Source organism: Podarcis cretensis (genome assembly GCF_951804945.1).
Source record: "Podarcis cretensis genome assembly, chromosome: Z".
NCBI lineage: Eukaryota > Metazoa > Chordata > Lepidosauria > Squamata > Lacertidae > Podarcis > Podarcis cretensis.
The window spans coordinates 38740596-38766250 of NC_137184.1; the positions used below are offsets into that span (position 1 = coordinate 38740596).

A 25655-nucleotide genomic window follows, 5' to 3' on the forward strand; every position below is an offset into this window, starting at 1 on the left:
TGCTCTTTGGAGAACCGCTGTCTTTATTGACAGTTGAAAGAGGATTCTAGCCTCCGTCTGCCCTATCATCTTGAAACAGGAGAGAGGGGAGAAGGCATCCTTTTCCTCTTTGAAAAAAGATGAAATGTAGAAGTGAAGAGGCTTGAATGGTTTTAATCGGTGCATCTAATCGATTAGCTCAGTTGCAAATTAAAAAACCTTCTTCAGATTAAATTGAGTCAGGCAGATGGGCTCTTGTACCAAGCCCTTTCCATCACGACCTGAGGACATGCCAGTTCTGATGAGACCTAGGGAGCTACAAATGCATAACAGCCAACTTTTTCAGATAAAAAACTGGGATGTGCATCTTCCGGGACATGCTCCCGAGCGAGTCACGTGAACCGCGCCGGAATCTCACCCTGAAAAAACCACTATTTCAGGGTTCAATCTCACACAGTGGCGTAGTGTGGGTTGTCAGCAAGGCAAGTAATTTGCGCCCCCTAACCCTGAGTAAGCCAGGTAGGGGCAGAGAGCTGCGAGTGCGAGCGCCCCCCCCCAGATGTTGCGGCCGGTGCAGCCGGCCCCCCCTGCACCCCCCATGCTACGCCACTGATCTCACACACACATTTTGGGATGCCACACAGGATTGCAGCCCCAACCAAAATGCTTTTTCCCCAGTGTGAGCGTTGTGCAAGAGCTCGCAAGATCATGGCACCCAAAATGGCAACTGTGGTCTTGCACGAAAAAACAGGATTCCCCCCCTTTTTTTTTCAGGACACTTGGTGGGTATGCAAATGAAGTGAGCGTGATGGAAGAGTGGACTGTACCTCTTTAGGAAGCAGAAGAAGCTATTTTGTAAAGATTCCTTCAACCCTCCCTTCAAATAGGCAGCAGACACATCAGGGACATGAGCTGTAGCCCATTGCTTGCTGTGTTAGTTTTCTAACTGCAGAGTGCTTGGGGTTGTTGTTATTGTTGAATATATGTAAGTTTTCAGGTACAGTATTCCCCTAGCGTTTGCTGATTGAAATGGCAGGGTCCATTTTGCCACCTCTGGACTATTCTACTTTTTTACCACCTCATTCCGTTGCATTATGTTGATCAGTCTTTGGGGCAGTTGGGTTGGGATTGAGCAGAAGGCCTACATAATGATTACCTGTTGTGAGGTTGGATGATTTAGGAATATTGGAAGCTGCCTTATACAAAGTCAGATATCAACAGTCCATGTGGCAGCTGCTTAGCATCAGCTCTCTAAGATTTCAGCCCCACCTGGAAAAGTTGGGAAATGAACCGGGGAACTCTTGCAGGCAAAGCTGATGTGCTATGGCCCCTCCTCTCATTTCAAATTAGAGGCAGGGGGAATTGAGTGTTTGCTTCTTCATTTTCTCACATTGGGGGTAGCTCTTTTTAGATTGCAAATGTACAGTCATACCTCATGTTACGGATGCTTCAGGTTGCGTCCCACGGCGACCCGGAAGTACCAGAAAGGGTTACTTCCGGGTTTCACCGCTCGAGCATGCGCAGAAGCGCTAAATCGTGCTTTGCGTATGCACACAAGCGCCAAATTGTGCCGCACACCTGTGCAGATACGGCGCTTCAGGTTGCGCTCTTTTCAGGTTGTGAAGGGGCCTCCGGAACAGATCCCGTTCACAACCAAAGGTACTACTGTGTACTATTTTACATACTTAAAAAGTGGTGAGCCAGCCTTGCTCTGCTTACAGGCCATCTCACTCATTCTGCTGAGCTGGGCCCTGGATATGTGCTGCAAAGTTCTACCTTGATGGTGCCCTGTACAGATTCCTTGGGCATTTAATCTTGTTGTAGCCATTTGCGACCACAACCACAACTTGCCAGTTCCTCTCTAGCTTTAACCTCCCAGCAGTTAGTTCCAGGAAACTTGTTCCTTTGACCTCACCATGGTGTAGACGTGCGCCACCTGCAGGAGTTCTGTGCACCCCTGAGCATCTCCGAAGGACCGAATCCCTAAACAGTTTGATGGATGGAGCTGCTTCACGAGAAAGTTGCAGCAGACTTCAATGACTTGTGAAAGCTGGAGCAGGCAAGCAGCGGCCAGCAAGCTTTCAATTGTTTCTTCTTTGAGTTCCAAGACACCTGTGTGGTTTAAAATTTTCAGAGAGAGAGAGACAGAGACAGAGACAGACAGAGAGAGAGAGAGAGAGAGAGAGAGAGGTGCATGAAAATGGATTGTTCTTTTTTTGTGGGGGAAACTCAAAGAAAGTGTTATTGTGACTGCGCAAGATATTAGACTTGTTCGCACAACACGATGAGCACAGGCACAAGCTGCCTCCAAATACGCACAACTGTTTGTGTGAAAGAGCATAATACAGTTTGTTGATTTGGAAACTGCTGTGCATAAGAGAGTTGGCAGGGAGTCTACCTGTGTATGCATAGTGCACAAGGTCTTTCAGTGCGTCGGGGTCCACTCCTTCCATTTTGATTTCTTCCTGTTTTGCTTCACGGACATCGTTGGTAAACATTGCAGCAAAATAGTCAGACACAGCACTCAGAACCAACCTGGGAAGAGAAGGTAAGGATCTGTGTCAGCTCTTTATCTTGATGGAAGCATCAACCTTCCTCACTGCATTGGTTTTGTTTTGCTTTTTGCCTGGGTTGCTCTAAATGATGCATTGTGTGCACATGGAATAACATATTTTATTTCATTTTGGCCTATGACTAGAATGTCACACATCTGTGCAGTGAAGAGAATAAGGTGATTAAGTAATTTAATATTCTCTTGGAGAGCTGTTTCTCATCCCTGGGCAAATTAAATCCCCCCTCACTGGCTTGATACACTGACAGTGCAAGTCTCTGCAGGTCTACTTAGAAGGAAGTATCATTGTTTTCAGGGGAAGTTGCACCCAGGTGTGAATAGGGGAGAAATTCAATTCAGTTTGCATTTAAGGGTGAACTTACCTAATTTGAACTTTCTGAAACATGTGCAGACTGAAACACAGCTATCCTTTGAAATTTGCACCTCTCTGAATCTTGTAAAGTAGTTCTCAAGCCACAAAATGTGTTCAAAAAAATCCATATACTGGGTTAAATAGTGTGCATATAACTGCATATGTAATGGAAAACAGCATTCAAAAATGCATTATATTAGGGGAAACTGATCTGCAAAAGTGTGCATATTAGACAAAATTGCACAGAAAAATTATTATTATTTTTATTAATTTATTATTTATACCCCGCCAATCTGGCTGGGTTTCCCCAGCCACTCTGGGCGGCTTCCAACAGAATATTAAAATACAATAGTCTATTAAACATTAAAAGCTTCCCTAAACAGGGCTGCCTTCAGATGTCCTCTAAAAGTCTGGTAGTTGTTTTTCTCTTTGACATCTGGTGGGAGGGCGTTCCACAGGTCGGGTGCCACTACCGAGAAGGGCCTCTGCCTGGTTCCTGTAACATGGCTTCTTACAGCGGGGAAACCGGCAGAAGGCCCTCGGTGCTGGACCTCAGTGTCCAGGCTGAACAATAGGGGTGGAGACGCTCCTTCAGGTATACTGGGCCCAGGCCGTTTAAAAATGTGTATATTAGAAGAAGCAGGGCAGTCAGGGAGGCTGGGCACCTATAGCAGGTCAAAATCTTTACCTGTGGGCAGGAATCCTATGCTCTCCAGCAATGAGAAGAACATCACATAGTTGCTTCTGCTGAAGATAATTCTCCATCTTGCGGAATGTCTGCTCTGCATGGTTTGCAGAATGAAAGCATTCATCTGATCTGTTGTTGTTCCCTCCCATAGGAGAGGAGCAGCTGCTTATTGATAGCCTTTTGGAGAAAAAATGAGGTCACTGTTATGCAGTAATAGCTGTTAACAAAGTCACTTAAACAACACAGAGTTCAAAGAGAAAAGAAATAATAATTATGCTTTACTGAGGAAACTGAACAAAAACGGTATATATAATTTGGGGAGAGGGAAACAAAAACGTTATGTCTTTCTTACTTCAGGCCTTGTATATATTGGTGACACATTCAACTAAACATACAGGGGGGGAACTCCCTCAGAAGTACGGAGGCAATCAGGGTACATGCTCCTTCAGCATACCTCATGCCAACCTGTGTGATTGCTAATCAACACCTCCACCCTGCCCCTTCTTGGCACACTTTAGCTGTTGAGAGGTCAGGGAAGTGGAAGCTATATGAAGAAAACGCCAGATGTCCTTCTGTGGAGAGGGAGTTCTATCCTTCATGGGCTACCACAATGTCTAACAGTGTATGCTGCCACCATCAAATAGCTTTTATGGCATCCTATTTATTTTACTTATTTAAGAGCCCTGTTGGATCAAAACAAAGGCCCAGCATTTATTCCCAGAGAGGCCAGCTAGATGCCAATGGGAAGTCTACATTCAAGAACATGTTCTTACTGAGAGGGATTTTTATCTTTTTGTGTGAAATTGACTAGACCAGAAACAGTTTGAGGCTGGTCTAGTCAATTTCAATGTGCCATTAACTTGCACCAGGCTAGGAGTGGCTCCAGTAAGAGGGGACTGGACTGAACAGGCTTGCCACACCTGCATTCCCACTAAGTTGTGCACCTGTAAAGTTACTGAGTGCTGCAGTAGGAATGTGGCTGGGCAGAGGGGCAGGGGGAGTGCAGGTGCAGCACAGAAATCATAATCTGTACATAGCCTTAAGGATTTGCTCTAGTTGACTGAGAATGCGCGACTCCCTCTTCCACTCTCTTTTCCTATTTTCCATCAAAATGAGTTATCCCCAGTGCCAGCCACTAACAGAGCTTTTGACGGAAACTCATTATATCCAACGGAATGCCCATACATTTCAAACGGAGGCGCCGAGCCGGCTGCTGCATTAGAAGATAAATATGGGAGACTGAGCTCAAAAATTGGAACTATTAGGTAAATAGCGCAACGAATTGCTGGCATTGCATTTCGGGCAGAAGACAGCGATGCGCTAGCACCAGAATTACCGTGGAGGACAGAAATGTCCTGAAGGTGGCCTCTTTAATCCTGTTGGTGCAATTGTTTCAAAAATAGGGGTGGGGGAGTAAAAAATGAAGATCCCACTCCAGCTGATGAGTTTCTTTGGAAGCTTCTGATCAGCAGCCTCGCTACACTCTGTCTGGCAGCATAACCTTTACAGCATGGTTTGGGGCTTGGTTTAAACAGCCAGCTTATTCTCTTGTTTGGAGAGGGCTGTAGCTCAGTAGCAGGGTGTCTGCTTTGCATGAAGAAGGTTCTAGGTTCAATCCCAAGCATCTTTAGGTAGGGCTGGGAACATCCACCCTCTGAAACCCTGGAGACCCCCTGCCAGTCACTGTCTGCAATACTGAGATAAGTAGACCAGTGGCAGCTTTCTGTGCTCCTATTTATTTTAGCCTTTTATCCAGAATCATGAGGACTGGGACCTTGCTTTATTTTTAGGGGAGGAGCCATAGTTTAGTAGAACAGCATCTATTTGGCATTCAGAATTTCCCAAGGACAGTTCTCAGCATCTCCTGGAAGAGCTGGGGAACGTTCCCTGTCTGAAACCCTGAAGAGCCCACAGCTAGTCGATGCAAACAATACTCAGGCCCAATCACCTGATATGATATAAGGTAGATTCCTATGTCCTTACTGTTCCCACTATGTGGCTTGCCACTGTTTTAAGATATTTATCATCTATCTATCTATCCTATCTATCTATCATCTATCATCTCACAGTTTTGTAACTGAGATCATAGACATTGGGAAGGTATGACTCACCTATCCAAATGTTTTCAATAGGACCCAAATTCAGCAAGCCTTGACTCTCATGTAGATGGGAAATGTGGAAAATGGGGCTTATGCATTTAATACCCCCCCCCCATTTAATATCCTGTTGCTCCTGGCCCCACTTTTGCCATCATGATGCTCATGATAATGTCAGCACTAGAAAGTCTTCTCTGTGTGCTGAGCACCCCATGCATGTTACAACCCAAAATAGCAAGGCTCCTAAACTGCAAGAGAAGAACTTCCACAACTGCTGCAGACATTATCCTGAACCCAACGAAACTGTGTTAGGAGCAATGGAACGAAAAGAATTTAGCATGATAAACGGGCATGGAAGTCCAATTGAAGAAAGGTGGCTGCCGCCACCTTACAAACTATCATAACAGTTCCTAGGATACCAGAATTTAAATCTCCACTCAACCATCAAGATGGCTGTCTCTCATCTCCCCAATCCTAAATTTAGTTCTTCATATTTCCTCAATTGTTTGCCATTTAAAAACTAAAAACCAAGTCTCTATGAAAATTCATCAGCATAATAACAGGAATGTCTAATATACACATATCTGAATGAAAATTTTGCCTGCTATGTACCTTTTTGTAAAGCAATGCTCTCTAATAATGCGTTTTTGTATGTTATTTTCATGAATATATGCATTTTTATGCGCCCTCCACCCTGGTATATGGAAAACTGCACTGCAAACTTTGGAAGCGTGCAAACTTTAAATGCAGACTGAATCTAATTCTTCCCCCATCCCCCCTCCTACATATACATTTTGCCTGACTGATAGAAGTCACCAGGGCATAGGAAAAAGCAGTTTTTCCACCTCAATTTCTCCCTCTCCCAGCTCCATTGGAGTGCTCTGACCACATTCCTGATTGCGCATACAGCAAAGAGATGGGATGCAGACATGTTTGTTTTAACTGTCTCAGTGAATTGTATCATCAGATAGGAATGGGCTGCATCTTCCTTTTTGAAGGGGCGGGGGAACCCAAAGAAACACATTTCTGATGCTTGTGAAAATGTCTTCTGCGGGTGATATTGATGTGTCTCCAATATAATGGGAAACTCATGTAACATTAATGGAAACTTATATGATGTTAGGTCTGGAGAATCATTTTCATTTATCACCACTGGGTTGTTTTTATGAGTTTGGGATTAAAATGAGCCATTTTCCTGCTCCCAGCTCTCTTGTTGAGTATTTATGTGGTTCAGAAAACAGGGAACTTGTTTGTATTTATGAGGCAGTAAGACTATCAGGAGACTTACAGAACAAGCAGCATTACAGTGTGTAGCTTTTTAGCTACCATGAAGACCCAGTGATTAAACATCCACCTCTTTGCCATCACACACTCAAAATGGAAGATATATTAAGACCTATATCTGTTAAAGTTAGAGGTGGAGGGCAAATTCCATCCAGAGCACATTTAAAGGCATACATGCCTAACATGCAGTTTCTGAAACAACATACGAGCAGAAACACATCTATACTTTGAAATTTGTGCTCCTCTGAATTTTGCAATGCAGTTCTCCAGTCAAGAAATGTGTACAGAAATGCATGCACTAGGGTAAAACCTTATTTATAAAATGCACATGTTAGTGAAAACAGTATACAAAGTGCACTATATTAGGGGGAATCACTTTCCAAAATGTCTCTATTAGGCTAGCCAAAGGTCTGACTTAGTTTAAGGCAGCTTCAGATCCACTTGAACTCTCTCAAAAGCTCACTGCTGAAGACTGTGCTTCTTTGGTTGGTTTATGTTTCTATTATTTGTTTGTTTGTTTGTTTGTTTGTTTGTTTATTATCTAGCTATTTATTTTTCATTTAAGAATTTGCACCTCCACTGTTCATCCCTAGACAGCGTGCAACATATTAAAATAAATGCAGCAAGTGACAGTAACATATCAAGTAGCATAAAATATTAGTAATAGCAGCAGCAGGCAGACTTTATGAAAGTACCTTAAAAGACCCATCACTTAAAAGATAACATGGTAAATTTCAGATTAGGTTCCCTAAAAAAAAGAGTTCCACAGGTGCAGTGCTACGGCCAAAAACAGCCTCCTGCCTGGTCTCCACTTGTCTCAACTCTGACAATGCAAACACCTGAAGAAGATGACCACAGTATACAGGTGAGCTGATACAGGAGTGTCTTTAAGCGTGTGAGTTCCCACTATGAGTGGCTTGGCAGGCAAACACCTGCAGTGTGATCTGGGCTTGACAATTGTTGGCAAACAATGGTAAAACTTCAACATTGGCAAGATATATTCCCAATGGGAAGTCCAAGTCAGATTTCTAGCAGATGCATTCTAGTTTCTGCAGCATCTTCAAGGGCAGCTCTATGTAAAATACATTGCAGCAGCCCAACTGGAGTTTATCAGTATGGGAAGAGTCATTCATGTACAAATACAAAGACTGAGCAGAGGAGAAAGAACATTCACATAAGCAGCATTTGTCCAAAGCAATGACAGACCCCTTAAAAACCATCATTGGCTCTCTTGAAGATCTATACCTATGCTGCTTCTTTCCAGCTAGTGACTTATGATTACCTTTCCCAACTCAATAAAACATGTCACTACTTTCTCCCAATTTTCAATTCCATGCCAGGGCATTAGATCTCTTATGCAAGGAGTCAGAGTGGTGTCATAGCTGTGTCCTATAGCTCAAGCCCACAGATTATTGAGTGCGTGATTTACTGATTCTTTCCTGCTCCCATTTTCCCCAAGTGCTTCCTTCTAAAGAAAGATTACTGGAGATTGGTGTTGCCTTTTTCTAATACATGATCATGAGGAAATTGCGTACAAACCTACATACATCATCGTTTTATCCACAAATAAAACCATGCTCAAGGCAGCTTACAACATGAAAAAAACTACAGAATAATAAGTGTAACGTAAGTAAAAAGGTAAAGGGACCTTTGACCATTAGGTCCAGTCGTGACCAACTCTGGGGTTGAGGCGCTCATCTCACTTTATTGGCCAAGGGAGCTGGTGTATAGCTTCCGGGTCATGTGGCCAGCATGACTAAGCCGCTTCTGGAGAACCAGAGCAGCACACGGAAATGTCGTTTAATTTCCCGCCAGAGCATTACCTATTTACCGTAATTTTTGCACCATAACACTCACTTTTTTCCTCCTAGAAAGTAAGGGGAAATGTCTGTGCGTGTTATGGAGGGAATGCCTATGGGTGGCATGCCTACGGATTTTCCTCCTCTAAAAACTACGTGCATGTTATGGTCGGGTGCGTGTTATAGAGCGAAAAATACGGTATCTACTTGCACTTTGACGTGCTTTCAAACTGCTAGGTTGGCAGGAGCAGGGACCGAGCAATGGGAGCTCACCCCGTCGCGGGGATTCGAACCACCGACCTTCTGATCGGCAAGTCCTAGGCTCTGTGGTTTAACCCACAGCGCCACCCGCGTCCTGCAACATAAGTAGTCATAAACAATAAATTAAACACATTATACAATCAATTTTGACATAAATCATAATACAATTTAAAATTAAAGCTACAAAAAAATCAGTAACAGCAGCAATAACCCCCAACAAAAACCTCTGAACAATATCCCACCCCAAAAGTCTGTTCATCCCCTGTAGTCAGTCAGTCAGAGCCCTGCCCTCCCAGGCCAGGCCAGGTGGAAAAGGCCTGTAAGGCAGGGAGTAAGCCTTCCAGGACTTGGAGCCAAGGTGGTCTCTGGCCTCATCAGTAGCCTCAGCTTCTGAAGCTGGAGTCAGTCCACTGTTGTGGTGATATCAAACACAAGGCATGTGAATTTTTCCACCCTTCCTCCTCACCTTTCCCATACTCAGGATTCTTTGAGTACTTGGGCCACATAGAATGTAAAGATTTCTAATGTGGTTATTGTGGTAAAGTGATTTTAGGGGGAAGGGGAGCCATATGGCCCCTTTTCAAGAGTTCAAGGGACCCTAGGTATGCATCTGCAGCCATGATGGTATCTGGTCTCTCTGAGCTCCCTCAACTTTTGTAGTTGGAGTCAGTCAGGGCCCTGCCCTCCCAGGCCAGGTGGGGGAAAAGCCTGCAAGGCAAGGGAGCAGGTCTTCCAAGACTCACAGGTAAGATGATGATAATATAGGTTGAGCAGGCAGGAAGCATGCACACTCTTGTCACACCCTCCCAGGCTATAAGACACTGAATAACAAGTGCCTGGAAACAATGACAGAGAGAGGCATTATCCTTGCCTTCATGCCCTGTGCAGACAGGCTTGGATGACCAGGCAGACAAAGAAGAAGCTGAAAGGGCAATGAGCTTAGCATGTGTGAGGTAAACTTCCAGAGGCTTTAAGTTACTGCTTTGTTTCACACCAAGAGCGTCTCTGTCTAATAAAGCACAATACTCCCTGGTTTAAACTTTATGTATTTTCCCAATAACCTTATTAATATAGTTCCATATTCATACTCTTATGAAGCATTAGAAACCATTTGGCAACTGTGACCTAATAAATAATACTCTCATTATGCACCCAAACATCCCAGAAGATGCGCCTTCACATACGTGGTAATAAAGCATGAGCCTTGCTCTGCAATACTAATAATCATTTCAGCTTGTCAGGTAAATAGCCAATTATGGCTTGATTAGTTGTCCAAGTCCAAAGGCTACAAAATGCGGAAGAATTATGGTAACTGGGGAGCCACTACACAAATCCTTTAGAGAGGAGCTGGCGCCGATGGACCTAATTTATTTGTAGTGGTTGTGTACAGCGAGTCTAATTATGCTAGATTCGGTAATTGTTCACTCTGCCGCTCTATAATAATTGCTTTTCCAATTAATCTTATTTATTTTGAAATTGCTTATACATTTTCATATTTGACTTAGGTATCAGTGAGTGCAGTAAAATGACTTCCCAAATAGATGATATGATGAGGACTAGAAAAGTGGCAGTTTGCATTAGGAAATGATTTTTTTTCCAAATTGGTTTCTTGCATTTTTCATTTCCTGCTCAGAATGCTCAGAAAAATCCTTTCCCACAAGAAGGGCTTGAATGCAATTGCCTTCTGCCAAGGTTTGTTCCCCCAGTAACTGGTATACAGGGTCATACTGACTCTAAACTGGAAGCATATCTGCCCAATTCCCTTCTAAAGTTATCTAAGTTTGCGATCATCACCATATCTTATGGCAAGACATTCCACACGTTCTAGTATTTGGGGAGAGGGAAAACTTTATACAGATTTTCTCATGGAAAACTTCTCTACGCATACTTTCTCATAGATAAAAGCTACCAAGATTTGTTAGAAGGAAAGGTCGTTGTGTAGCATGTTATTTTTCATTACTTAATAATTTATCGTAACAAAAATAGCCTAAAAGTAGCCTAAGGGGGGAAATAAGCAAGACTGCTTTTAGCTCACAGTCATACTGGTGAGAATGTGCCTCCACGAAAGCTTTAGTTGATTAATCTATTGAGCACACTTTTACCTTAATAGACACTTTTTGTGTGCCCAATTTTTGGCTGTGAAAATGCATCACAAAATTCAGAGACATGTGAATTCCAAAAGGTAGCTTCCATTAAAATGTGAACTGGATGAACATCTCTACCTTCTTCCCCCTTCTAAGTAACTGAGTACCTGAGACCCAGAGAATGTTAAATTAATGGGTGCTGGGAGCATGTGTGCCATGAAACTCCCCTCTAAAGTGATGTACAGTTTTGCATAAGCTGTCAGAAAGACCCACCATAATTAGAAACATGCGTTTCCGTAGAAACAGCATCTTTGGGAAACTGAGCCGCTGTCCTGATGATACCTTTCACACTGTTGTTCCGATGACGCAGAAGATTATACTTGGTGTCAAAAGACGGAAAAGCAAGAGGGGGTTAGAGGAGAGGATTGTTAACTGGAACGGGGGAGAGGGGGAGTGGAAAGAGAGAAATCTACCAAAAGCTGTTCAGGAAAGATGACAGGGGAAATGTCTTTATCATAGCATGGAGCAAATCCCCAGCTAGACAAGGGCAAAAACGAAGGAAAAATACTGCCCCTTCGTGACTTTTGCTATACACGTGCCATACATGAGATCTGAAAAGGGTTTCTGGAGTTAAGCGGCGAAGGAACTCCAGCTCCAGGTTAAGTTTCCCTTTCAACAAACTTCCTAAATTGGCATCTTGATCCCAGTCAATATCTCTGTTGTACTGTTTTGAACTGATTTCATGCATGCACGTGTTGTTGTTCTGAACTGTTTCAAACTATAAACTGTATTTTTCATTGCGTGGTTTTTTATAAATGCAATTGTTTTAATGGTTTCGATGTAAACTATTTTATACATATATTTTATTATTTGGTGAATCACTTCAGGATGCCTCATGGGAACCAATTTATAAATGATATGGGGGAGGGGGAGGGAGGAGAAGAAGAAGAATTAAAAATGTAGAATTCTGTGGTTCTGGGGAATAACAAAGTAGGGCTGCTCTGAAAACTTATTGCAAAGGTGCTGCTTCTAGCCATATAGAAAACCTCAGAATTGTTATTTTCCCACAGTTGGGATTTCATGCATTTTAGCACTTTGCACATCAGCTTGCAGTAAGCGTGTAGGGCCCAGTTCTGAAAGATGTGGTGAGGCTTCTGCTCTGATTAGAATTAATAGGTGTTGACAGCTCATAGAGCTGAAGGGTGCAGAGGAACAGGGGGAGGAGAACCCAAATGCTAATCTAAGATGTCAGGAATCCATACTGAACATGATTTAATTCTGGAGCTAAAGGAACAGGAGGCGGATGCACACTTGAGACTAAAGGGGAGGGCACTGACTACTCTGTGCCAATGTGGAGTTCAGTATCAGCCACAAAGCTCACCAGTCAGCCTTGCACAAATTCCTTTCCTCTCCCTCAGACATGCTGTTCTGGTAAGTTGGATGACAATTGGAGGGGTTTATGCTCTTATCTGCTGTGTTTTTTTCTTGTAGGTCATCCACTCACAACTCACAGCTGTGTTGCATGGATCTAAGCCAGGCATTCCCAAACTCAGCCCTCCAGCTGTTTTGGGACTACAACTCCCATCATCCCTAGCTAACAGGACTAGTGGTCAGGGATGATGGGAGTTGTAATCCCAAAACAGCTGGAGGGCCAAGTTTGGGGGTGCCTGATCTAAGCTGAGCCAAGCATAATGTGGTGTGACCAGCATTTTGCTTTGAAACTTCCAGAGGAGTAGATCAATATTCATGGAGAATGAGGGCAAACAGATACTGTAGTCGAGGAGGGGAACGGGCACTGTGGCCCTCCAGATGTTGTCCCATCATTCCTGGCTTTTGGCCATGCTGGTTTAAGATGAGGGGAGCTGGAATTCAATGGCATCTGGAAGACCCACAGACTCCCTGCTCCTGCCACAAATGAAGATAGATGCAGTTTAGGCAGCTGCTGTCCAGCCACTCCTTTGTAAAACAGCTGGATGGCTAGGAGGTCCAAGAGGTCCAGCTGATGGGAATTAATTCTTAGGAGATGGTCCCCTGAGAGCTGGGGATCTCTCTTGGTCTCTGAATGAGATATACTTCAGCACTTTGGCATGGTTGCACCCATCAAACTTAGGGAAAAGTGGGAGAGAGTAGGAGAGAGAGAAACAGCTGGCAGTTTTGAAAGAGAGAGCAAAGGGTTACTCATTTGAAGGTGAGATGGAGTTCTAGGAATGCTGCTTACATTCCCCTCTCTAATATGTGTGCATGAGAAAGAGCAGGAGATAATGAAGTTGGAGCATCTATTTGCTCTGCCTGTGTATCAGAGGGAGAGTCTCTGGCAGAAGAATCATCCAAACCAGAACCCTGAGAGTCTCACACTGGCCAAGATGGAAGATTGGAGGTGGCAGGTTGGAGGGGAAATAAGTATGCCAGCTCCTGGGCTGGTGCAGTCAGCCCCTGGTCCTGCATTTCCCCACCTCTGCTATAGAAGGGGTGCATTACACAAAGGATGTGCTGCCACAGAGAGGTCTGTGCACTGCGTCACCAACCACATCCCTCCACTCACAGGAGAGTGTGAGGAACAGACTTCTTGGCTGGCTGTCAGGTGCTTTGGAACCCCACACAAGAGATTTTGGCAGGTGTCATGTGATAGACAGGTGGGTTGTCCTGGTCAAGTTTTTTTGGGGGGGATGCACCTACCATACACATTTTTGCAGAACAACTTTCCCTAATGTAGTGGCCTTTTGTGTGTTATTGTGTGTTATTTTAACAACAATATGCACTTTTATGCACACTTTTTCAGAATCTATGCATTTTTTCATTTATTTTATCATCTATCTATCTATCTATCTATCTATCATCTATCTATTTTGTATACAGCCCTACACCCACAGGTCTCAGTTGGCTGGACTATTGCATTGCAAAATTCTGAGAATTTTGAAGGCTTTATTTCTCATACAGCTGTGAAATGTGCCAATTATGTGGGTTCACCTTTAAATGGGAACTGAACCAAATTTCTTTCCCATCCCTGGTAAGGACCAAAGCTGATGGGTAAAGTGGTCAACACAGCATGGACAATTGTCTAAAGCATGAAGCGCATAGCGCTAATGGCCTGTGCCTAACTCCTCATAAATAGTTTGGAAGTCAATGATTCAGCCGTAAAATAACCTTTAATTGTCCATTAGGTCTAACTAAAGTGCTTTTAGACTGCATTTCTATAAAACGAGCAATCGTTTTTTATGTCCTCCTAAGAATGCGCACACTGTGATGCAATTTCCTGTTGATTTCATAGCTGTGTCACCCCAACTTCTCTGTGAAAACAATCGAAACACTGCTTTAATATGCTTGAAGTATCTAATTTCATTGCTATTTCATACACTGTCCGCAGGCGCCCTTTTTTTTTTTTTTTTTTGAGATGCCATTTTTCACAAGAATAATCAATGGCTATGTTGAAAGATTTATGGACTATAATTGGAAAGAGTAAAATGTACCATTCCATTATCTTCATTTCCCATGATAAAGAGGGCAATGCTGCTAAAGTAATGCAGCCTTAGCCAACCTCGTGCCCCCCCCCCGATGTTTTGTTCCCACCAACCCCATGGGACTACAATTTTGGACTGCATTTCCCACCATTGAGCCTGATGGGAGCTGTGGTCCAAAAACCACTGGAGCACATAGGCTAGGGAAGGGTGCTGTGAGACCTTGCCAGGATCATGGGCAGCTGTTCAGAGTCCATGCCCGTTGTTGTGCCATTCTTCCAAGCTATTTGGATCAAGCCACAAACATAAAAAGTTGTATGATTTTCCCCAGGTGTGTGCCTGGCTTCAAGAAGAGGATAGAAAGCCTGTTGTGGAAGTGTAAATGACTTCACTTATTGCCTCTACGCTTTACAGAATTGTGTATAACCTTTACTTAAAGGGCACTTCCATGCTGCTAGTTGGTGCTTGCTGCTCCCTTAGGTAACAGCCACAGCCAATTTTTGCTGCCTATAATGAGAAACTATAATGTATAATTTAAGCTATTTTCCAAACAATGCCCCTACTGAGTGTAATGCAATTAAATGGGAAACCTGAGTTGCAGTGCAGAGGCTTTACACAAGAAAAGTCTAACATTAGGCACAGGAGAACTAAAAGAAAGAGGTAATAATGAGCTGGTGAAAACATTAAGTATATTCACAAAAGAATATTTTTCTTCCTTGGCCCAGTAGAATTGAAAAGGTCCCTCCACTGGATGATATTGCCCAGCCATACAACAGTGTTAGGTTTACCAAATGTCATGTTTATCATAAACAAAACATTATCTGTTGCCTGTGGTCTCTACCTACACAGCCATAGGCTGTTTCAGAGAAAATGAAACTGTGGAATGTTAGCAAACGGTGCAACTTCTGGGAGAGAAGTGAATGGTCTCTTTGCCTAGGGAAAAGAATCAAAGAGTACATTGGGAAAATGAAGGAAGTGAGGTCATAAGAGCTTAAAAACTGGGGACTGTGGAAGCAAGAAAGAGGCAGAGATGATGGGAAAACAAATGTGCTATTCACATGTAGGGATGCAGGAGAAATGTGATTATGTTTGCATTTAAAGGTGAACCCACAATAATTGCACTCTCCGAAACAATGCACAAAAAACACAGCCATCCCTTGAAATTCTCACATCACCAAATTTTACAGTGCAGTTCTGCAGCCAAGTAATTTGCATAGGGATGCATATATTCTGGTAAAGTGTGCATAGAAACACATATGTTCATGAAAATACTGTGCAAATTTGCATTGTGTTAGGGGGAAATGCCTTGCAAAAATGTGTATATCAGTAAAAATTGGCACAAAAATGCTGATGACTTATCAAGAGTGGTGCTCTGCTAACATTATTACCCTGGAAGAACAACTGCTGTTGCCTGGCTCTCTATCTGACACCTTCCGTATCTGACACACAAATCTTTATTCTTCATCTCTCTCCTTCTCACCTATTTCCCTCCTCTGTTTTCCCTCCTGTGTTCCTTATATTCACATTTATCTAAAAAAATTAAAATCAGATTTGTTGGTAATTCAACAAGTCCAAAACAGTAGTAAGGAGAAAATTCAACTATTAGAAGCCTCTTTTCTTTTCCCCTGTGAATTTGGTATCACCAAAAAAGAGACGAGAGATAGCTATTTTTTCAAGCTTCTCGGTCTGATGGTGAATCTCAAGATACAGTTGGACTTCAGCTCCCACTGAAGTTGTCCAGTGGTCAGGGGTGATGGGAGTTTCTCCCCGTTGCTTCAGTTCTCTATTCTTCCTTCAGTTATCATTATTCTCTTTTTTATTGATATAGCTCTGGATAAAAACATTAATAAACTACAGATTTGGTGATAGTGGTGGTGAAAAGAGCTAAGGCTGCCAAAGCTCCCAAACCACCTTTTCTGAAGGCAAGCTGTGTGCATCTCACCTTGTCAGTCTCGCACCCAAAGTCTGCCGACTCGGAGGCAGCTTAATGATTTTCTGTATAGCCGACCCTGACCTTATTTAGGCAACGCTGATTGGAAGTCATTGTGTGAGCCTGGAATAAGCTTACACTGCTAGTTAGTGGTCCGGTTCAATGTCATCTGCATAGAAAGTGCAGATGTGACTGAAATTTAAATGGGCAATTCTGCAGGCAGCAAAATCCTGGAGGGCTCACAATGGCCTGAAAGGACCATCCTGAAACCAGAATTGGCCAGTGTCATGCATACTCACTGCTTGGAGCCACTTCTCACTGGCAATATTCTGCACTGTCGTGCAAAGTTTGTAAATGTGTGCACTCCGTATGGGATGCCGCACATGCGCAGTCCATACGGACATCATGCATGCATCACCAGGCAATTCGCCCTGCCCTTGGCATCCCGCCTCGGGTGCCAGAGAGGGTTCCTCCACCGCTGGGCTTATTGTATGGTTCGTCTCTATCAGGGTCATGGCCCTCCAGCCCACCTAGCAGCCCCAGTTCTACAGAAACAGCTTCCACACTTGTAGCAAATAAATACTCGTGGAGACAGAAGCTGTACTCCCACGTCTGGGTCATAAGTTTAAATGCCAGAATATTTCTCCCTGTGCTCAAGGTATATTTCCCGAATTAAAGTGTCAGTTCAGAATAACAGCAAAGGCAATAGAGAGGCAACTGTCTAAATCTGGATTGTAAGCTCCTCGACGCAGCCATTTGTTTCCCTTACAGCAGAGATGGGGGACCTGGGACCCTCCATGGCTATGGTCTGGGGTGGTGGGATCTGTAGTCCAATGATATCTAGATTTGCCAGCCCTTTATTAAAGTGCCATCTACATTCATAATGTACTCAAAAACAACAGGAGCAGCAATAACGAAATGTTGCCGTTCCTGATTCCAGTCGGTCGGTCGGTCGCATCCTCTTTCTGGATGTGTCATTCCATACTATTCCCCCGCCCCAGAGTTCCATTTCCCCAAGAATTAGCATTCAGTGCCCATTGAGCATGCTCAGTCCCCACTGAGCTGCTTGTCAAGATTTTCCACCCTTAGGCATTTCTTCCCTCTGCAAAGTCTGAGCCTCTTGCAAACCTACTGATTCCTTCTTGCGTGGGGTAAGAAAAGGTTCTACACTTGACCATTTCAGTCTTGGAATATTTAATAAATACATTGAGCATGGTGACTATTTGGAGAGGCAATGAGAAGCATTTGTTAGATGGGCACACAAATGGAGCCTAAGTACTACGAGGTTTAGCAAAAGTTTCTAGCTATGGGAGCCGAACAGAGCCTCCATTTACAAAAGGAGAATACCACTGAATATGATTTCCTGGGAGCCACAGCATGGAAGGCTCTTACCTTGGGGGATTGTGACCTTCCTGGAAAGGATCTGATAGCCATCAAGAGCGCATCAAGAGGCTGGAATTTATATACCCTTGTCTGATCCAGCACAGCTTTGCCTTCTAATGAGCAGAGTTCCTCTTATGCAACAGGGTTTCCTTAGGAACATAAGAAGATGCTTTATGGCAAGTGAGAGCATTTGTCCATCTACCTCAATACTGTCTACACTGACTGGCAGTGGCTCTCCAGACAACGGCCATTCCCAGTCCTACCTGGGGATGCTGCAGATCAAACCTGTGGCCTTCTGCCTGCCAAGCATGCACACTGTTTGAGAAGCTTCTCCTGGTGGTGAGGGAGTTATCCAAAATTATTATAGGGGGTGGGATGGCAGGTTGCAGCTGTAATAGGGAATTATGGACATCATACCCTCCCCTTCAGCTCTTCTATGAATAGAATAGTCTTCTACTTGTATTGTGTCATCATTGGATCCAAACCACAGGGGAGGGAAATTTGGCCACTCAGTTTAAAAAAAATGCCTAGAATGTCTGTCAAAACACTAGACATTTTAGAGGCAAGAACACCATATTCTATGGTAATGAGAAGATAGTCATTGACAAGGACATGAAAAACGCAACACCCAGTCAATCCTGACAGTCACGAATCATTGATAGAAAGAGGTTGTGATTCAAAAAGTTCCCATTAGATGAGTCCACAATCCCTGTATTTGTCATTTGGTGAAGTTCATGAGAGATGCTAGACATGTGTCATCACGATTTGGGGAAGCTAGGCAGCAGATGAGAAGCGCCATACCCTGACCCTTAATTGCTAGGTGCGGGAATGTTAAATACTATTATGCCTTCCACTTTCTCACCCATCCCCTTCTTGGGTTGTAACGCAGGCAATCACTAACTTTAACGCTGCAAAACAGAATAAAACACCCAGTCGAAAAATATGCAATGTACAAACAGCTTGCGTTTGCACCGCATGCTTTTAAACTTCAAGCAGATGGTCACAGACAGTACTTTTTGCATTTTGGGACATTTGATACCAGTGTTCACTTCTCTCCATTTTTTTCTGCACCCTTCTGCACCCATACATATGCCAAGTGAGGATAACACTTCATGCATCTGATGAAGCAGGGATCTGGTTGAAGAAGAATATGTCATAATAAATGAGTTAATGTTTAAGAAGCGACACGACTAGCATATCTAACCCTCTGGCCATTTTTAATACTGGCCCTTTCAGTGACTGTTTTCACAGAGGATAGATCTGCTGGTGGCTTAACAGTGGAGGCTGGTCCATTAGGACAAACTGCCCCACCAACCTCAGCCTGCTTACCTGCCTGTCTCCTGGCTTACAACCAGTCAAAGGGATGTCACTGCTTATCCTCTGGTGCTTCCTCATTCTCAGCATTTCCCTTGTGCAACTCGGGATGGAGGAGGCCAGGGACAAAACAATAAATTAGTTTTCTCTGCCTTCCTTAGCTCTGCCTTCACCTGCTGTTGGTCTCCCTGCCTACCAGTCCTATTGAGCTGCTAATGGGAACCAATTAGAACTTTCAGGTTCTAAAGCAGTTGCTGGGTCATGGCCATAGCTCAGTGATCAGGCTTTTCTAACACATTGTCACAGGAGTGTGCTGGTCTGTAATCACACAGTTCAAAGATAGTTAACTTTATTAGCAAAAAGAAGGATCTCCACAGACTTGACTGTCAGGCTTAACGAGCAGAGTAGCTCATTCCCAGTGGTCTTCTTCCATGAAAATCAGTTGCCAAGACTGAAAGTGCCCACCTCCTCAGGCTTTTTCCAAGCAATCAGAGACTGCGCCTGCATGAAGCCAACCACTCCTGTGCCCTTTTCATGCCTCTTCTGGTTCTGGGAGACCAGGGGGAAGGGGAGCTTGTCGTACCAAGAGGAGGAGACACCCATGACTCTTCACCAGCCGGACTCACCTCTGCCTCTTGGCCTCCCTCTTCTCCTGCTTCAGCTTCTGCCTCTGATTCTGGGCTTCTCTCTGCCACAGACTCTCCCAGCTCACTCAGCCCTGTTGCCTCTTCAGCATCTGACACCTCCTCTTATCTGTATTCTCCCTCTTCTCCCTCTGACCACTCATCATCATTCCACCACCAATCCCTGGGCTCTGAGCCTTCCTTTTCTGGAAGTTCTCCAGCTAGTTCCTCCCACCATTCCTCTGCATCCAACCAGTCCATGACACACATATGAGTATCTACCTGGAGCCTCTTCTTCACTACTACCACTACCACCAATACCAATGACAACAACAACAACAACAACAACAACAACACACTGCTTTAGTGACAGGTTTTCTTTCCTGCCTAGTAATTGGAAACAACTTCTCATTATCCCATTGTTGAAGCCCCTAGCTGGAAAGGCTGTTGCTGTTTACTTCGCCAATCCCGAGGAAAGACGTTTTAGGGTTTCAAAACACAGATACTGCAAAACACAGTGATGCTGCCCTATCCAGGTAGGGACCATAGTTTAGTGATAGGGCAGCATCAATTTGCACACAGAAGATCCTGGGTTCACTCCCCAGGACCTCCAGCTAAAACAAGCAGGAAGCAGGAAATGTAAAGGACCTCCTCCACAGACTCTGAGGGGCATCTAAGATCAGCTACAGCTTAGAGGAAGAGAGCACACTTTGCATGCTGAAGGTTCAAGGCCTAATTCCCAGGGACTCCAGTTGAAAGGCTCCAGAAACAGTCAGTGAGGAGGACCTCATTCTGAGTAGTCAAAGTAGGCAATCCAACTTGGGTGGACAACTAGCTTAATGTGGTACAAAGCAGCTTCTTATGATTCCCCATGCCAGGTCCATTACAACTGGACCTTAGTGCCTGGAATTGTTCTCACACAGTGACTTTTCCGTGTCCCTGTTCAATATTCCTGACAGCTGCTGTAGGATATATGGAGAGACTCTCAAAGGAAGGCCAGACTCCACACAATTTTGAAGGCATCCCAGCAGTGATGACTATATTGATTTTGCTGGGCAAAAGTGGCCTCCCAAAATTTTCCACCCTTATTGTGGGAGGCAAGACTGGGGAGGAGAATATTCAGATTAATCTCTGGGAGGGATGTGGAATTCTCTAACAGGTTTTGTGGTAGCAAAAAGAATTCCCAGAAAATTCTCTTTTGAGACATTTTGATTCAGGTTAATGCTGAATGAGACTGTTGCTCATTCATTCTGATAGAGAAAGGAAGCAATTGTCCTGGAGAAAAGGACCAGGAGAAGGAAGGTGCGCCCATTGCTTTATTTAATATTACTGAATTACTGAATATTAAACAATATGAAAATTGGGGGTGCTTAGCAGGAGCTGAAATTCTCCATCCAATTATTGGATTAAGAAATTGAGGAGGCCATTTTGTTGAATATTCTCCAGGGGAGAATCAACCTTTTCCAACAGTTCAGAAAAAGAAAAATTCAAAGAAATTCTGATAAAATTGTTTTTCTGAGAATTTCAGCCCAACTTTAGCCAGCTACCAGCAGAGAAAGGGATCTTTCCAGCCAATGGTGGTTGGTGCATATCTGGGCTGCTAGGTGGAGTCAAGTAATTCTTGTTTGTCCCCATCCTCTTCTCTTCTGAGTTATAAGGAGTAGACAGCTAGTAAGCAGTGCTACCCTTCGAAAGGCCATAAATAAGAAGTCATGCAAGCTGAGGACACAACAAAGTTGGTTGGGCAGTGCTGTATTTGCCTTAGTATAGCAGTTTCCACTGTTTCCACCATATTTGTTGTTCTTCATGCTCAAAGTTCCTGCTCAAGCTATGCTCTCTCATACACTTACTTGGAAATAAGCCCCATTGGCCTCCATTAAACACTTATCAGTAAAGGTGTGTAGAATCAGACTTCACAAGGAAAATTCCATTACTGAGTATGTTGCTGCATTCTTGTTGGCATCAGTGCAAAAAGTACACTGGTGTCAGGCACTTAATGAATCCTCTATAGATTTCAATATGCCAACGTGCCTTTTGTTCAACTTGCCCAGACATAGATTTGGACGAATCAGGATTGCTACACATCACAAGCTGGAGAAATGAGAAGCAATTTTTAAAAATGCAGGTTGTCAAACAGGATTCCTTTTTCCCTGGCATGAAAAAATGCCGGAGACTAAAATTATATATATTTTTTGCAATACATGTACAGTTTGTATTGGAGCAAATACATTTGCATCCTGACTGAACTAAATAAATATTCTCACAGCAATTCTGTGAGGTAAGTTAGGCTAAGAGAAAGTGACTGGCCCAAGGTCACCCAGTGAGCTTCAGGACTGAGAAGGGATTTGACCCCTGGCCTCTCAGGTTTCTTGTCCCAACACTCCAACCACTACAACATACTGTTTTTTAAAACAAATTACTTCTGGAACCACATTTCCATCACCGTCCCCTTTTTTTGCTTTTGGCCCTTGTTGCTATCAGTTGCTATCAGTTTCTCACAAAAAGTGACTCCCATCCTAAATCTGAACTCTAACGCTTTCCCTGCTCATTTTCAGTGACATTTTACTTAGAAAGGTCGCAGCCTTGTCTACACTGGGTTAGTAGTTAGTTCAAATGAACACAAGGGAACTTATTCCTAGAGGGTCAGCCTCCGTGTTTGTTTAGGACTTACAGGTCAATCCAACATATCAATCCCTGACAAGCAAGTGTCCCGTCCCGTCCCCCCCCCGCACCCACTGCCCCCGCCGTCAAGCATTTAGTTTAATAGTACTCCCAAGCAAGTGTGCATGACTGCCCTCAGTTCTCTCCCTTCAGCAAGCTGCGGGTGAGATTACTGCAATTTTAAAATAAACCTTTAAGAAGCTCCTTGCCACTTCCCAGTATGGTTCAAGGTTAATTATATTCATCAATGAGGCAATAAACAGCAGCAACAAAGAGGACTGGTGGCAGTGTCTGTGTGTGTCCCAACGTTTTCCATTCATCAAAGTTTGAACTTATTGATAAAGTCACGGGAAAGGGAAGGTTTTGAGCTGGTTCATTTATCTGAAGACAAATTAACACGCTCTACAGAAGCTACTGAAAATTCTCAGGGAAGTGTCAGGGGGGAAGGGGGTGGGAGTAAAAACAAGGTGAAACACAAAGGACCTTGTTCCTTGGTGGGGGCTGCATCTTATAAACAGGAAACGCCATTCACACACACACAAAATAGCATTATTTAGCACAGTGTGATGCGTGTGAATTTTAGAGGAAGGGGTTTCATTCACCTAGGGTTAAAAAGCCCCAGCAATTTTTTAAAATGAAACAAAGCATGCTTCCTAAGAACTGGACAGTATATTCATTTCCAAGACAACAGCAAGAGTAAGGTTTATTTAAGAAGAGAGTTGGGGGAGAAAGAAAGAGTAAGCAGTTTAGGCCAAAGCTCACCTTTCTCATTAAACTTTAGGCTCACAAACCCTTAACTGGGGAAAAGGGAAGCTGTTATATGCCAGGTCAGACCACTGGCCCATATGGCTCAGTACAGTGGTACCTCAGGTTACATATGCTTCAGGTTACAGACTCCGCTAACCCAGAAATAGTGATTCAGGTTAAGAACTTTGCTTCAGGATGAGAACAGAAATTGTGCTCCGGCGGTGCGGCAGCAGCAGGAGGCCCCATTAGCTAAAGTGGTGCTTCAGGTTAAGAACAGTTTCAGGTTAAGAACGGACCTCCGGAACAAATTAAGTACTTAACCCAAGGTACCACTGTATTGTCTACACTGGCTAGCAGCAGTTTTCCAAAATTTTAGGCAGGGGGTATTCCCAGCCCTGCCTGGAGATGCTGGGAATGGAACCTGGGACCTTCTGCATGTGGATACCTTACCACTGAGTTTAGGCCCTTTCCCTACCCTGCTGTAACCAAGTATAAGTACATGCAACCAAAATAAATGCACATGGATACCCTGTCTGCTTCGATTACTCTGCCATTCCTCTCTCACCCCCCACCCCCCGCCATGTCATATTTTACACTGTAAGTTCCTCCAGGCAGGGACTTGTTCTCTTGTGCATTGCAATGTGCTGTGTGCATTGCAATGTGCTGTGCACATTGGTGGCACTTTTTATATATAACAACAACAACAATGTTAGCAATAACTACAAACAATGACCATTAATAACAGCAATAACATGCAGCTGATTTTCCTCAGCGCTGCCCTCTAAATCACCCACCTCTCGACGGACTCATCCTTGCTCTCCTCTGTGATCATCTGCAGCTCCTGCGCCTTTCTGTCCAGCTCTTTTTTGTCACCTTCCTCCTCTCTGACAGCTTTCGGCACCTGCTCTGTGGCTTGCAGGTGCTCGATGAAGTTCTGCTGCTCAGGCCAAGTCTGGATCGGCCGGTGGGGCACTGGGGTCGGTCCAGGCACTGGCGCCAAGATGTTGTGTCGTATTGGGCTGTTGTTTTTCTTCAGCCCATTTCTGTCCCGCGAGTGGCTCTTCAGCCTGTTCTGAACTGGTGTCCCTCTATGCTCATATCCTTCCTGCTGCAGGCAACCTCCGGTGCCTGTGGAACTCTGAGAGGGGTGGCTGAACCATCTCCAGCGGAGCCTCAAGATCTGCTTCACGTCAAATTCCTTCTTCCCCGAGACTGACATCTTCACAAGTTGTGAAAGGGGAAAGAGAAAGAGAGAAGGAAAACACTGCTACAAAAAAATCCTGTTGTTCCAGAAAGGAAACAGACCCTGTGTTCGTCTCCTGTGTTTTTCAATGCCTCCGCTTCATCCTCTCCAAAATAAGGAACGAAAGCAAGAAATGCTCGTGTTCCTAATACTTGTAATTCCCTTTCTCTCACTGAGGCTTCCTCTGTATGTCGCGGACAGTTCTGCTAAGATCTTCCTAACTGTATAGGTGGGAATCCATCCTGACAGAATGATGAGGTCAGATCTTAAACAAGTAAATCAGCTTAGCGCAGGCAAGCATCTGCTATTACACTACCCGGTGGCTCAGCTCACACACACACTCATGCAAGCAGCACTGTAGAGCTACACTATCATCCTAAGGGATCTTAGCCTGCAACCTCAGCTGCATGTAAAAAAGAAAGCAGTTCATACTTTATTCCGCACACACACACACACACACACACACACCCCAAGGCAAGCCAAAATGCCTCTCCCTCACACTCAGGCTGCAATCCTATATACGCTTCCCTGGAAGTTAAGCCCCACACATAGGGTCAGGATGCCTTGTTGCACAACTTTAAGCCTTCTTACGTGTAAGCAAACGCCACTCAGTGAAATCAAATCTGGTTCATTTCCAAGTCAGTTGAGGAGGTTTAGGGATGTGATACAAGATTTTATAAGGGGTATTAATGGGAGGATGTTTCTAAGTAGGTTTTTAATGCTCGGTTTTTCAATGCCGTGATTCTCCAGCAGTTCAGTTTCTTCTTAAGAATATCTTTCATGTATTCCTTGTTTTCGTTATTTGTTTTTGTTTTGTTTTTTAAAAGTGAAATAGCTAGAGAGAGGTAGCCCTCATGTATCGTACAATATTACTGTAAACGAAATGAACAGCATTCAGTTTTAAATTCAATAGCATAGTCTGGCATAAATGGACTTTCTTTCTCTCCCCCAGGGTCCCCCAGTTTGTAGGCATAGAATTATGTGGAATTTACCTTCCCTATAGGAAGGACTGCAGAGGAAACTTGAAACATTCAGATGAGATACCCTCCCTAAAGAAGCATATCTATGGAAAACACAACACTGTTTCCTGGCTAAGTGCCCATGTAAATATCCTCATGCCATCCGGCTCATCTATTTTCTCTCTCTGACACACACACACACACACACACTGCATAAAGAATCAG

At 43.9% G+C, this 25655-nt stretch overlaps 1 protein-coding gene across 3 annotated transcripts in view; it reads right to left on the minus strand.

Moving 5' to 3' along the window:
* Positions 1 to 25156, minus strand: part of KLHL4 (kelch like family member 4) — a 42411-nt gene extending 17255 nt beyond the window's left edge. For 2 of the 3 annotated variants that reach the window (XR_013835121.1, XM_079963000.1), the window contains exons 1-4: positions 24023 to 25152; positions 3592 to 3768; positions 2378 to 2514; positions 1895 to 2091 (exon numbers count right to left, since the gene is read on the minus strand). Coding sequence is in view for 2 of the 3 variants with exons in the window: in XM_079963000.1 (XP_079819126.1) it covers positions 1895 to 2091; positions 2378 to 2514; positions 3592 to 3768; positions 24023 to 24447 (936 nt within the window). In the remaining variant the exon portion in view is untranslated. Of the gene's footprint in view, positions 1 to 1894; positions 2092 to 2377; positions 2515 to 3591; positions 3769 to 24022 lie in introns of all 3 variants that reach the window. The other variant, XM_079963001.1, reaches the window with a different exon arrangement.
* Positions 25157 to 25655: the final 499 nt, after the last annotated feature.